The sequence below is a fragment of the Triplophysa rosa genome, linkage group LG16 (assembly GCF_024868665.1).
Source record: "Triplophysa rosa linkage group LG16, Trosa_1v2, whole genome shotgun sequence".
NCBI classification, from domain to species: Eukaryota; Metazoa; Chordata; class Actinopteri; order Cypriniformes; family Nemacheilidae; genus Triplophysa; species Triplophysa rosa.
The window spans coordinates 21,427,053-21,439,382 of NC_079905.1; the positions used below are offsets into that span (position 1 = coordinate 21,427,053).

At 37.5% G+C, this 12,330-nt stretch overlaps 1 protein-coding gene across 3 annotated transcripts in view; it reads left to right on the forward strand.

Moving 5' to 3' along the window:
* The window catches only part of LOC130566600 (G1/S-specific cyclin-E2-like), a 31,200-nt gene extending 18,881 nt beyond the window's left edge, over nt 1-12,319 (forward strand). For 2 of the 3 annotated variants that reach the window (XM_057354185.1, XM_057354188.1), the window contains 11 exons: nt 6,631-6,675; nt 6,886-6,949; nt 7,035-7,082; nt 7,481-7,587; nt 7,726-7,861; nt 7,954-8,100; nt 8,264-8,359; nt 11,249-11,383; nt 11,494-11,605; nt 11,952-12,109; nt 12,205-12,319. In XM_057354185.1, the coding sequence (XP_057210168.1) occupies nt 6,631-6,675; nt 6,886-6,949; nt 7,035-7,082; nt 7,481-7,587; nt 7,726-7,861; nt 7,954-8,100; nt 8,264-8,359; nt 11,249-11,383; nt 11,494-11,605; nt 11,952-12,109; nt 12,205-12,288 (1,132 nt within the window). In that variant the 3' untranslated portion in view covers nt 12,289-12,319. Of the gene's footprint in view, nt 1-5,655; nt 5,906-6,630; nt 6,676-6,885; nt 6,950-7,034; nt 7,083-7,480; nt 7,588-7,725; nt 7,862-7,953; nt 8,101-8,263; nt 8,360-11,248; nt 11,384-11,493; nt 11,606-11,951; nt 12,110-12,204 lie in introns of those variants that run through there. The other variant, XM_057354186.1, reaches the window with a different exon arrangement.
* The last annotated feature ends 11 nt before the right edge of the window (nt 12,320-12,330 follow it).

The following is a 12,330-nucleotide window of genomic DNA, read 5'->3' on the forward strand; positions in this document are numbered from 1 at the left end:
CCATCCAACTTGTTAACAGCACAAAATAAGACCGCAAAAATGAATAAAGGTTTCTGATTTTACTGCACAATTAATTTTACATATGTGCAGTGCACCTAAAATTCCTTTGTACAGTATTTTGCTTTCACCTGTAGCATGCTTCTCTGTTACGAAATAAAGCCAGAGCAGTGAATTGAACAATGACGTTGTTTTCAGCCAATAGAAAATACAGCAATTTTTAGTGTTAGTTTTTTCTCATGGGGTGGGCAAGACCAACGTTTAGGTGGGTTCAGCCCAGCCTTGCCCATGCCTAGAGCCAGCCCTGATATAAACACAAAATTATGTCAAAATTCCCACATAAGAAACTATCCTTGTAAAAGTAGTCTGTTTTGTGAACGTGAAACAAGAACAAGAGAATGAGATGGGGTGGAAGGGGTGACAACATTGCAAATGCATCCAGGTTTCTTGTACGTTATTTGTATATTAAAACCAATGCAAAATTTATTGTTTATTATTAAGAACAGCAACTGATTATTATTAACAGTTTCAATAAATTTAATGAGACTAAATGAATGAAACTTGAGAAATGAAATTTGTCTTAATTCAGTTTCTGGCACTGGCAAGGGTGGGTTGCAAGGTAATGTTCAAGGCTTCTTCCTATAGAAACTAGTGTCAAATTCCCAATAGCACCACCTGCTGTTTTGTAAGAGGAAGTTGCACATGCATTTGTGAGAAAATTTGCATGATCTCATTTGTGAGAAAATCAAGCTGAGAAAATCTCATAAAAAGGCGAGACTTAAACACAGTAGGCTACATTTATATGTTACACCTTTGCATTTTCTCTCGAATTGCATTATGTATTTGTAAAACGCTGTTTGTTTCAGAGGTGAGTTTCTTTTGCAAAAAAGGTTGCGTTTCTTTGCAAAACGCTGGATTTGTTTGTTAAGTTTTGGCACAATTTTCGCGCCATAGTGTTTCCCAAACAGCAGGCCTCCACAAAAGCACCGCATTTATTGTGTTTCGTAATCATCTGCTTGCGCAAGTATTATTATATATGAAAGTCATTATATTCAGTGCCATCTCTTACTTTTCTTACTGATATTTAGTGCCAGTTTATTAGTAACTGACGGTTGTATTATTTGCTTGCAATATATAGGCTAGATTTTAACCTATCGACTTTCAGTAATGACTGAAATCTCCATCTTCCGAAGCTCCCGCTTCAGAAATAAATCTGTGTCTCTACATCTCAAACACCCCAATTCACGCTGCAGGTGGTAGCGAAACACTGTGCCAAAGAGTTCAGTTTTGGCGCGATGCGCGCTCAGGATACCCTATAAAAAACAGCAGACACGACGTAAAGTTCATTGTGCAGTGTAATCAGATTAATTCATTAAATGAAATTAAACAGAAATCAGCGTTCAGTGATGGGGAATGTTCTTAGCCCGCTTTCTTTTGTAGGCTTCTATTAATGTCCAGTTTACATAACCGCTTTATTTAAGGTGTAAAACATCAATCAAATTAAATGCACACATATAAAAGGCAATATTCAACAATAATAATTTTTTGTTTTAAACTCACAGTCTTCTGTAATGAATGCCTGTTTATTATATTTATAACATCATAAATCATTTAAATCCTGCATGTATTGCAGTCATAATTTGAATTCTAACAAAAACAATGCTCAAGAGTGACATTGAATTTTTTTTCTTATTCTAATACGTGTACAAACTAGTGCTGTCATTTTCTGTGATTAATCACGATTAATCACACAACAATAATATTTTAAAATATACTTTTACATTTTAATAATTTCACATTTAATCTTCAAATTGATGTAGAAACAACATATTTGTCATGAATGGTGGGTGGTGAGAGACACGGAGACAAGGACAGAGGACCCAAGTGCAGACAGCGGGTAAGGGGTTAACACAAACTTTAATAAATAATAAGCAACAAAACAAAGACCCACGTGGGGGTAAAGTAACAAACATGGAAACAGGAACAAGACTAACAGGACTAGACTAAAACACATCACAACTACAAAATAAACTAAACTAACTCAAAGACAGGAACTCACCACATTACACAAACACGACACAGTACAATGAACCAGCACGAGACAGAAGACACAAGGGCATTATAAAGGGGATAAATCAAGAGGGGACAGGTGCAGGACATGAACTAATTAACAAACAATAACGAGGAGACGAAAGGGCAGGAACAGAGACGCCACACCAGAGAGAGGGAGTATATGGAATGACAAAACTGACTCTCTCCACATAAAACAAGAGGTTCTATCATGGTTCTGCCACTAGGTCAAGAAAAGCAAGACAAGGTGGGACAGAACCATGACAATATTTCTTTAACAGCGTCATTTTATGAATGAAAGAAAACATTTTGATATTAGTACTGTAACTGATGTCTCTATTAAATTGATTATTTTAACATTAATTATAGCCATTCAACAATATAATTGAGAGCTATCATGAAATATACAGAAATTGAAGGAAGTTCTCAAACACTTTACAGTCTTTAATGCTAAATTATCAATTAAATGCAGAAGAATTCTCATTAAAGCTACAAAATCACATTGATTTCTTCTTTTATTTTGTTCTTTGATTAACGTTATTGACAGGAGTCACAGCAGCACGTTTGAGAACGTGGCCCCTTTAAGAGCTGTCTCAGTACGCAGATCATTTTCACAACTCTTTGCATTCATTTAAGATTTTATTTTACACTTTGAAGTCTTGCTTAAGAAAATTCTAGACAAAACGGGCTTTCTGACATAATCTTGTATGGTTTTATCCATTCAAGCACGAAAGAGAACTTAACACGGATGCGCTGTCTGACAGATTCACTGACGCAGGCTTCAGCCCGTGACTGTTTACACCAGACTGGACCTCGCGTTGCGTTTTGCCGCGTCCCACAGTTTAGAAGCTGTCTATCTTCATTGATCGCATCAAAACAACTGTTTAAAATCGGGCTTAAGTGGTTTAAAAGCCTGTACACGAATAAGAGCGTGATTACATAATGTAACGGTAGACAAAGAATGTCAAAACAAACGGATGCTGCGTTAATTGCGTTAAATATTTTTCACGCGTTAATTTGAAAAAATTAATCGCATGCCTTAACGCGTTAACGTTGACAGCCCTAGTAAATATAAATAAATGCATGTAAATATTTCCTAAATATGTATACTTGTGTATGTGTTTGTATTTATAAATACAAAATTATTATGCACAGTAAACAGATAAATATTATGTAAACACAAACTTTTATTCTGGAGGCGATTAATCGCGATTAATCTTTTGACAGCCCTAATTTATTGTATACGATTTAAATTACATTAATCTATCACATTATATAGTATTGGTGTAAATAGCTATGGCATATTTGAGCAGCATTAAACAGGAATAAACCATGTCATGCTGCTGCAGTTTTAGGATGGCTTTTGTTGATAATATTTTTTATGTTTTCTTATTGGTTGAAACAACGGATTAAGTATAAATTGTTGAAATAAAAGACAGCTAGTGCAAAAGACAGTATGTCATATGACAATAATTATAAAAATTGCCTCGGAAATAAGAAACAGCCAATCCTTAAACAAACATTTATTTATTAGCACCAAAGCAATACTATAGCCTAGTATAAAATCCTTTTTTTACTTAATTAAAAATGAAGAGTGCGTACGCGTAACCCCATTGAGAATCTTTGGGATGTGCTGGAGATGACTTTGCGCAGCGGTCCGACTCTCCCATCATCAATACTAGATCTTGGCGAAAAATTAATGCAACTCTGGACGGAACATAACACATAACAAAACCGAGTGAGGGCTAGTTTGACTGTCGTTTTCGAAGTGGCGGCTGGCTTGACAGCAGTGATAAAGCCATGTTTTAAAGGTTGAAGCGATCAAGCTTTGAAGCGCTTTGCATTAATTAATTTTAAAGTAATTTCAAATTTTAAAACTGCTTTTAGCCGCAGACAACGTTATTCTCTTATTTTTTTAGAATAATTGACGAACATAAATGACTCCCTTGTTTTTATAGCCACTTTATTTGTCATCACAATACGGACCCCTTACGGCAATGTTCCTGCCTTTTGTTCACACAAGGCGCTTTCTGGTGAAGGCAACGTTATTAATACTACTACTACTAATAATAATAATAATAGGTACCTTTCTAGATCAATCCGAAAGCACTCTCTAACAATTTTGCAGCAATTTTCTGGGATCAACGTCTGTGAAAGGGGTATTAAATGTGGAAGTTATACTGTATACAGCACACTGCATGGCGTACATTGCAACACATATTTCTGCTTAAATATCACGCACAGTTCACAGCAAGCGGTGGTTCGCGTTGCGACAATAACTTGTATTAAACTGAAGGACTGGCGGTGACTCTTATTCTGCCAGGCAGAATTAAGGCCGTACAGAATGGTGAGCGATTTGACCAATCGGGTGAAAGCTCCGCCCACATGTACGAATGCCATATTGAGGCCAAAATCCGTTTTTTTAACGGCAAACGAAAAATAAAATATCGGGCCAAAAACGAAATTTCCGTTTGGTGAACTAAACGAAAAAACGAGAGACTAGTCATTTTTCAATTTCTCGTTATTTGATTTCGAATAGGATATCAAATGAATAAAACGTACACGGACCGCTTTTGCTTTGTAGCAAAATAGAACTAGCCTATTCACAGCAATATGACATTCTCAGACAGAATTATGAAATCTGCATGTTTGTCACGTACGAAAATGAACCATGGTACTACTATTAAAACCAAAATGATTTGCTAATAGTAATCAATACACAAAAAAATCATGCTACTACACTTCTACCACAAAAAAAATATGGTTAATTTCCACAAGGGGTGTAGTCTGTCTTACAATTTTGCCTAATATTTTACAAGCTGTTAGTCGACTACACCTCTACGCCCAAATATGATTTTTATTGTAGGGTTTTTTTAACACAGTCAAAATTTTGTATCCGGTCCCCTCTACGGCTCCGAATTTAATTGGTAGATGTTTATTCTTGTTTATTCTGGGTGGTTTCTGCATTTGATCTGTCCTTGCATGTACAGTATGTTTACATTTGCACTGAACGCACGTGGCAGCAAGAGTTCTTGAGCTCCGCCCATTCAGGAAATACACAGACGTTGCAATTTCAATGAAAGCCTTCTTCATATTTATTACACGGCTTATTTGAATGCTTGATTCTGATTGGCCAGTCGCGACATTCCAAGGGTTGTTATTTAGTTTAATATTACACAAAAAATAATTATAAATATGTTAATAACATATATGACATTATATTTACACATTATTAAACCAATTTGCCTGTTCGTGATGTTTGAACGTCGTTTCTTACCTTAAAACCGAAAGTAAACGGCTTTTCCTAGCGGAAGATCTGCATTCGGTAAAAATGAGCTCATAAAATATTTCAAATTCACATTTTATGTCCAGTTTTTTTCTCATGTGGCAAGTAGCCGTGTAATAAATGGGATAATGTACAAGCAGCCGGCTGTTATCGTGAAATAAGATAAGAAAAAAAAACATTTCTGCGATAACAACCGGCTGCCTGTACATTATCCCTTACAAAACAAACGCATACATGCAGATGTGGGTTAAAGCCGCTTACATGATATGAAAACTAAAAATACATGTATGCCTTTTTACATTTTATTAATTTTATAATATACTGTATACATATACATAACAGAAAGCTAGCCTATGGTCTTTGCAAAAATACCAATAAATGGCAAAAGATGATGTAAAAGGTTCTTTCAAATATAGTTTATGTCTGAAATAGATATACGGTAAGCCAGGAAAACAGTATCATATCAGCTGGCGCGCAACAGACGAAAGCGCATGCGCAAACTTCCCACTGACAGCTGCGCGAGAACTGAAACACTTGGCGCCGGTAGATCTGGTAAGAAGTGCAACGTTGTACATTATAGTTCAGTTTTGTTAATTTAATAAATAATGTATTTCACTTTTAATTTAGCAAAGGCTGTCTAATGCCCCCGCGTTCGCCGTTTTTATTCACTGTATTTATAATAATTGCATACGCACATTTTCAGCTTTGTTCTACTGTAACGTTAATTCTTGCATATTTTTTTTATAAACTTTCTTAACTGTCCCTGGCTCATCAAGATCCGACTAAATTACTCGCGTTACACTTCCATATCGTTTAAACCACGTTTGTTGTGGGTATAATAAGTTACAATGCTAACAGGCTAAAGTTTTGGAGGGACGGTTTAAAAAGAAATAACGTTAGAAATGACCGTGCCTTTATCTTTTGTAATGTCAAACGTGTGTCTAATACATTCACATGGATTGCATGAAGTTCGTCAAGCGCGTGCATTATCGATTCAATTTGTACTTACAGCATTATAGTTTGTTTACTAAAAGGACATCGATCTTACCCGCCAGAAAGGAATTTGGCGCGCGCTTGCATGAAAAAAATACTGGTCAAATACAATTCAATACATGCATCTGAGCCTGTATAATACTCGCATGTATTAGTAGTGAAGCTATATTCCTCAAGAATGAGAGTAATGTAGATTAATGTATGTCATTGACACGCATAAGGAGCTGTTTGGCGGTGTGTTTATTGTGGAACGTGAAGTAACAACAGTTGAAATTGTTTGACAGACCTCTGGTGCAGAAGACTAAAAAACCAAACATGACCAGAAGAAGGTAACAACAGTGATATTGCACTGTTATTACACACACTGCTCTTTTTGCTAAACACACTTTAGTCATGACTGTTGTTGTTTTTATGCTAACCTATTGATCAATTGTGTTATAGTGTAATGTTGACATTTCCCAATCCACACACGAACATCTCTGCATTCTGATATTTACATCACAGATGGCATAATCTAACCCATATGAATGTTGTTCTAGTGGACGCCAGCAAGCCAGATATGAGAACGGAAACACACGCCGGATAGCAACCATAAAGAAACAGGTATACTGTGTTTTCAGTCAGCAAGCATGTTTTCTGTACACTTATATCACTGCCTTTTAAAAAACATGCTGTTCTTTTTTTACAGAGCAACAGAAGAAAAACCTTGATAACAAAGTGTAACGGCAACACTCAGGTATCAGAGGACCAACAAAATAAGAATGACCTTCTTTTAGTTTGCCTTCATTTTGTACATAAATACCTTAAAGGGATAGTTCACCCAAAAATGAAAATTCTGTCATCATTTACTCACACTAAAGAAAATATTTGTAAAAATGTCAGTAACCAAACAGATCTCATCCCCCGTTTACTGGGAAAATAAATATTACGGCAGTAAATGGGGGATGCGATCTGTTTGGTTACTGTCGTTCTTCCAAATATCTTCCTTAGTGTTTAGCAGAACAAAAAAAATTCTACAGGTTTGGAACAATCTGATGGTGAGTTAATGAAAACAGAATTTGTATTTATGTGACACATTTTCATGGTGTATATTTGACCAGTCTTGACATTCATCTCAATGTGAACACCTTCTAGGATGTGTGGAGGCAGAATGATGTGCGCAGAACGGACGGAATTGTGGAGATTTCTGATTCTTCTGATCAAACTTTAGATGTACGTCCTTCTCCGCTGCCAACGCTCAGGTGTGTTCGTGTGGACATTCTGGATCTTTCTATTCAGTAACATACAGTACCTCTGAACTTCAGGTCGACGTCTCCTTTCGCTGTTGTCTTGGTTTTATCTGATGAGAGTGTTTCTGTGTTCTTGTGTTTTGGGGGAAGTTGGGGCAGCTCAGAAGACGTCTGGGTGAAAATGCTGAGTAAAGAGATGAAGTACAAACACAACAAGAACAGCTTATGCAGACATCCGTCGGTGCAGCCCAAGATGAGAGCCGTTGTGCTGGACTGGCTCATGGAGGTACAGACCCACTCTCAATGTTGTCGTGTCGGATCAAGTAACTAACGTGTGAAATGTGGAGACTTCAGTGACCGTGTCGGACTGTTTGGCAGGTGTGCGAGTCGTACACGCTTCACAGACAGACGTTCTATCTGGCGCAGGATTACTTTGACAGGTTCATGTCGACTCAGAATGACGTGCAGAAGGACCGCCTGCAGCTCGTAGGAATCACGGCTCTTTTCGTTGCCTCCAAAATGGAGGTAAACACATGTAACAAAACAAGGACAGCTAACATCATATGAAATTCTTCCTTTGTCTTGATTTAATCATTTTCTACCAATGCTGTTTTAGAAAATATTGATCAAATTTGAGTTTTGTAGAAGTGGTAAATAGATCACTTTGCAACATTGACTCTTGTTGCAGGAAATCTATCCACCGAAGATCGCAGAGCTGGCGTTTGTGACCGACGGAGCCTGTCTGGAGGAGGACATACTGCAGATGGAGTTGATAATGTTGAAGGTGTGAAAAGTGGCATTTGTTTGATCACAGTATGTCTTTCAGATAATAAGGGACCCTGGTCAATTACGTCATCTGAAAGCTGAATAATTAAGCTTTCTATTGATGGGTTGTTAGGGTAGAACAATATCTGGCGGAGATACAACAGTTTAAAACTCTGGAATCTGAAAAAAGATTGAGAAAATCATCTTTGAAGTCGTAAATCAGAGGCACTGTAGCAGGCCATCCACTCACAAAAATAGTTTTCATATATTTACGGTAGGAAATTTACAAAATATCTTCATGGAACACGATGTTTACTTATTATCCTAATGATTTTTCCATCATTTTGACCCATGCGATGTATTTTTGGCTTGTACTAAAAATGTTCCTGTGCTACTTAAGGCTGGTTTTGTACACATATAGTGTTTATATTAGCCAGGAAGCATACAGTCAAGTGAAAGCAGAAAAACTTTAGTCATCCCAGGGCTCAAGAGTGCGACCGTATTTCACAATGGTGCGACTAAAAAAATATGAGGTCGCACCGGTGCGACCAGCCGTTCGAGGGATAAAAAAGTCTCTGCGACTCTAAAGGTACATTCAGTCACTTTTCAGGATTGACAACCGTATTCTGGTGCTGTATGAACGTAGTTTAAAAGTCTCCCTGTGATTCAACAACAGACACACTTTAGGCCCATATCGTGGTCTAAACCAATCAGAGATAGTGAAGGGCGGACCCCCTCTGATTGGCCGTGGTCCAGATATTCCTGTACGTGTGTGTAAGAGAGGTCGCGAAAATTCTCTGTTTCCATCCAAAGTCGCGAATTTAGCTTATGCGCAAAATTGGAATATCGCATAAAACATTTTCGAATAAGCACCGTTACCATCCAAATAGTCAACCGTCACTTCCTAATAAACTGACACTAAATATCAGTAAGAAAAGTAAGAGAAGCCACTGAATATAATGATTTCCATATAGAATAATACTTGCGCAAGCAGACGATTACGAAACACAATAAATGCGGTGCTTTTGTGGATGTCTGCTGTTTGGGAAACACAGTCGTGACAGTTCTAAGAGGCAATTACAAAAATACTTGACGACTTTGCTCAGGCGTTTAAGAATGATAACAACATTCCTGATGCTGTGTAACAAGATCAGTTCTCTGGTTAGTCAGGTTACACCGTCTCATAGTGCAGTTACGTGGCTTTTTGGAGGAATTTATTCGGCAAATGCGTTTCCATCTCCTATTATTCGCATTAACCCTTTTTCGCAAAACTGAAAAACAACCTCAAGCGAGCGTAAAAACTTTTTGCGAATTAAGGGTTTTTAATTCGAAATTTGGCGTTTCCATCACTCGTGTCTGATGCGAAACTTCAAAATGCGAATAAAACCAGAGTGATGGAAACCCGCTGATGCGATCTGGGAAACCTGTCGGATGTCGCGCAGGGACACCTATCAAAGTAAACCACATAACATGAAGACTGAAGGAGTATCAATGCACATTTCCCGGCCAGTCCTGTGTAAACAACGGCATGCAAAGTTTTTTCATACAATGTTTTCGTGAGAAAACAGAAAAAACAAAAAAAAGCAGCAAAAAAAAAAAAAAAAAAAAAAAAAAAAAAAAAAAGAAACTAAAAAAAAAAAAAACAAAGAAAAAAATAAAAAACAAAAAAATAGATAAAATACATAAAAATTGATAAAAAAAAAGTATAATAATAAAGAAAAAAAAAAAGAAAAAAAAAAATACAATAAAAATAAACAAAACATTAAAAATAATAAAAAAATATTAAAAAGAATTTAAAAAAAAATTTTATAGACTCAAGCACAGCAAGTACAGCGTGATGACGTCACGAACATACTAATTACCACGTAAAGCCACCTTGCACCACAGTGACGGGTAATAATAGATTATGACGGATTTTTTGAGAGCCTGTCAGTCAAAATGACGGACAATAAAAAAGTCTAGCGCAACCTCTGGTGTGTACGTGTGAAAATGCGTGTGCTGCAGTCAGACAGAGAGGGGAGGAGCCTATAGGCCCGTCAGTTAAACAGAGAGGTGAGGAGCCTATAGGCCCGTCAGTTAAACAGAGAGGGGAGGAGCCTATAGACCCGTCAGTTAAACAGAGTGGATGTAGCGCAGATGATGAGAGAAGATGAAAAGAACGATTGACAACTTTTTCGTGAATAATGTTAAGTTATGGCCTGATCCGTCCGAAAATCATAAGCAATGCCCTGACACGGAGCCATCAACCTCACAGGTTATGTCAAGCCCTGGTCCATTTATCTCGACATGTTTTAAGTTTCAGTTCAGTGAAGCACTTTAAGCACCAACACTTTTTCAGTAAGTTACCTTTCTTGTAGAATTGTGCTTCAAATAAAGAACTTTATGTTGACCAGATTGTTAGTTAATCATTTACAAGTCAATTTTGCCTATATGGACAGTGATTTAAAAAAAAAAGTGAACTGGTAAAACGGCGGTGTTAATGTGATGCGGTCAAAAATTGGGTGCACCTAAGAAAAAAGTTAGGCGCACCAGTGCAACCAGTACAAAAAGTTAGTCTAGAGCCCTGCAGCCACTAGAGGGGGCAATCTGACTACTCTGTTCTTTACATCAAATGGTGCGGTTACTGAATTCAAGCAAAAATGACTAAAATCGAAATAGACTTGTAAAAACAAAAGAGTTCTAGTTGACAAACCCACTGAAAAAGAAGATTAGACGGATTGAGCCTGAGTGTCTTTACCAAACCGATCCCTTATGAAAATGAACCGTGTTTTTATGATAGTAAAAAAGGGTTAATCTGACAAATTTGTATTCTGATATCATGACGGCTGAACGTGTCAAATGAGTATACTTAAAAACAAATTCATCTTAATAATGTATATATTTATCTGTGTGTGTGTTGTGTAAATAGGCATTAAACTGGGATCTGTATCCAGAGACGGTTGTATCCTGGATGAAGCTCTACATTCAGATGGCATCCGTATACGACTTCACTGATCCGTTAGTGCCGCAGTTCGCTCAGGGAACTTACATTCAGATTACACAGGTTAGTGTTCTCCACACAAACTATATCAGCTACAAACAAACGTCTAAATGTCAAATTTTCATCGCAAGTTGACATGTATATTTTAACACTATCTTTTCTTTTGGACTCAGCTGTTGGATTTGTGCATCCTTGATGTCAATTCTTTGGACTTTAAATACGGAGTATTAGCGGCGGCTGCCTTTTGTCACTTCACTTCGGTTGATGATGTAAAGAAAGTATCAGGTGAGACATTTTTACACGAGTACACATGGCAAATTCAGATGAAATAGTTCAAAACCACCAAGCTCTTTATATATACGTATATTTAACTCATAAATATTGCGGGAGACCAAAACTATTTTTAAAGAACTTAAGCCAGGCAGGTCAAATGTAGAGGTTTTCCCAAACGTTGCTCCCACCTGCAGTGGTGGACAGCTGTCTTTCCTTATTCGACTGGTTTGTGCTTGTGTTCTGTGTTCGGACCATAACACTTATTTCGTTGTGGTGTTATTGTGAGCTTTACGATCATTCAGTTTCACATGAAAAAAGTGATTATTTGAATTAAAATATCTATTGAACGTTCACACAGGATTAAGGTGGGAGGCCATGGAGACGTGCGTGAACTGGATGGCCCCATTTGTGGAGACCGTGATGGGTTACGAGAAGGCACAGCTGAAAGACTTTGTGAAAGTGTCGTGTGAGGACAGACACAACATTCAGACACATGTGGACTATCTGTCCATGCTGGTGAGTCTCACGTGATGCCTGCAGTTTGTCTGCTTTGGTTCTGCGGTGGGCAGGTCAGGGTTGATCATGAACATTTCTCTGTCTCTTGTTTACAGAAGGAAACTCAACAGAAGCAGTCTGAAAGTTTGAACCACAGCTTTCCACCAACACCACCCAGCAGCTCTGAGAAACCTAGTTAACATCTGTGGATCCATACGACAGGGCCAGTGCTAGACTTCATC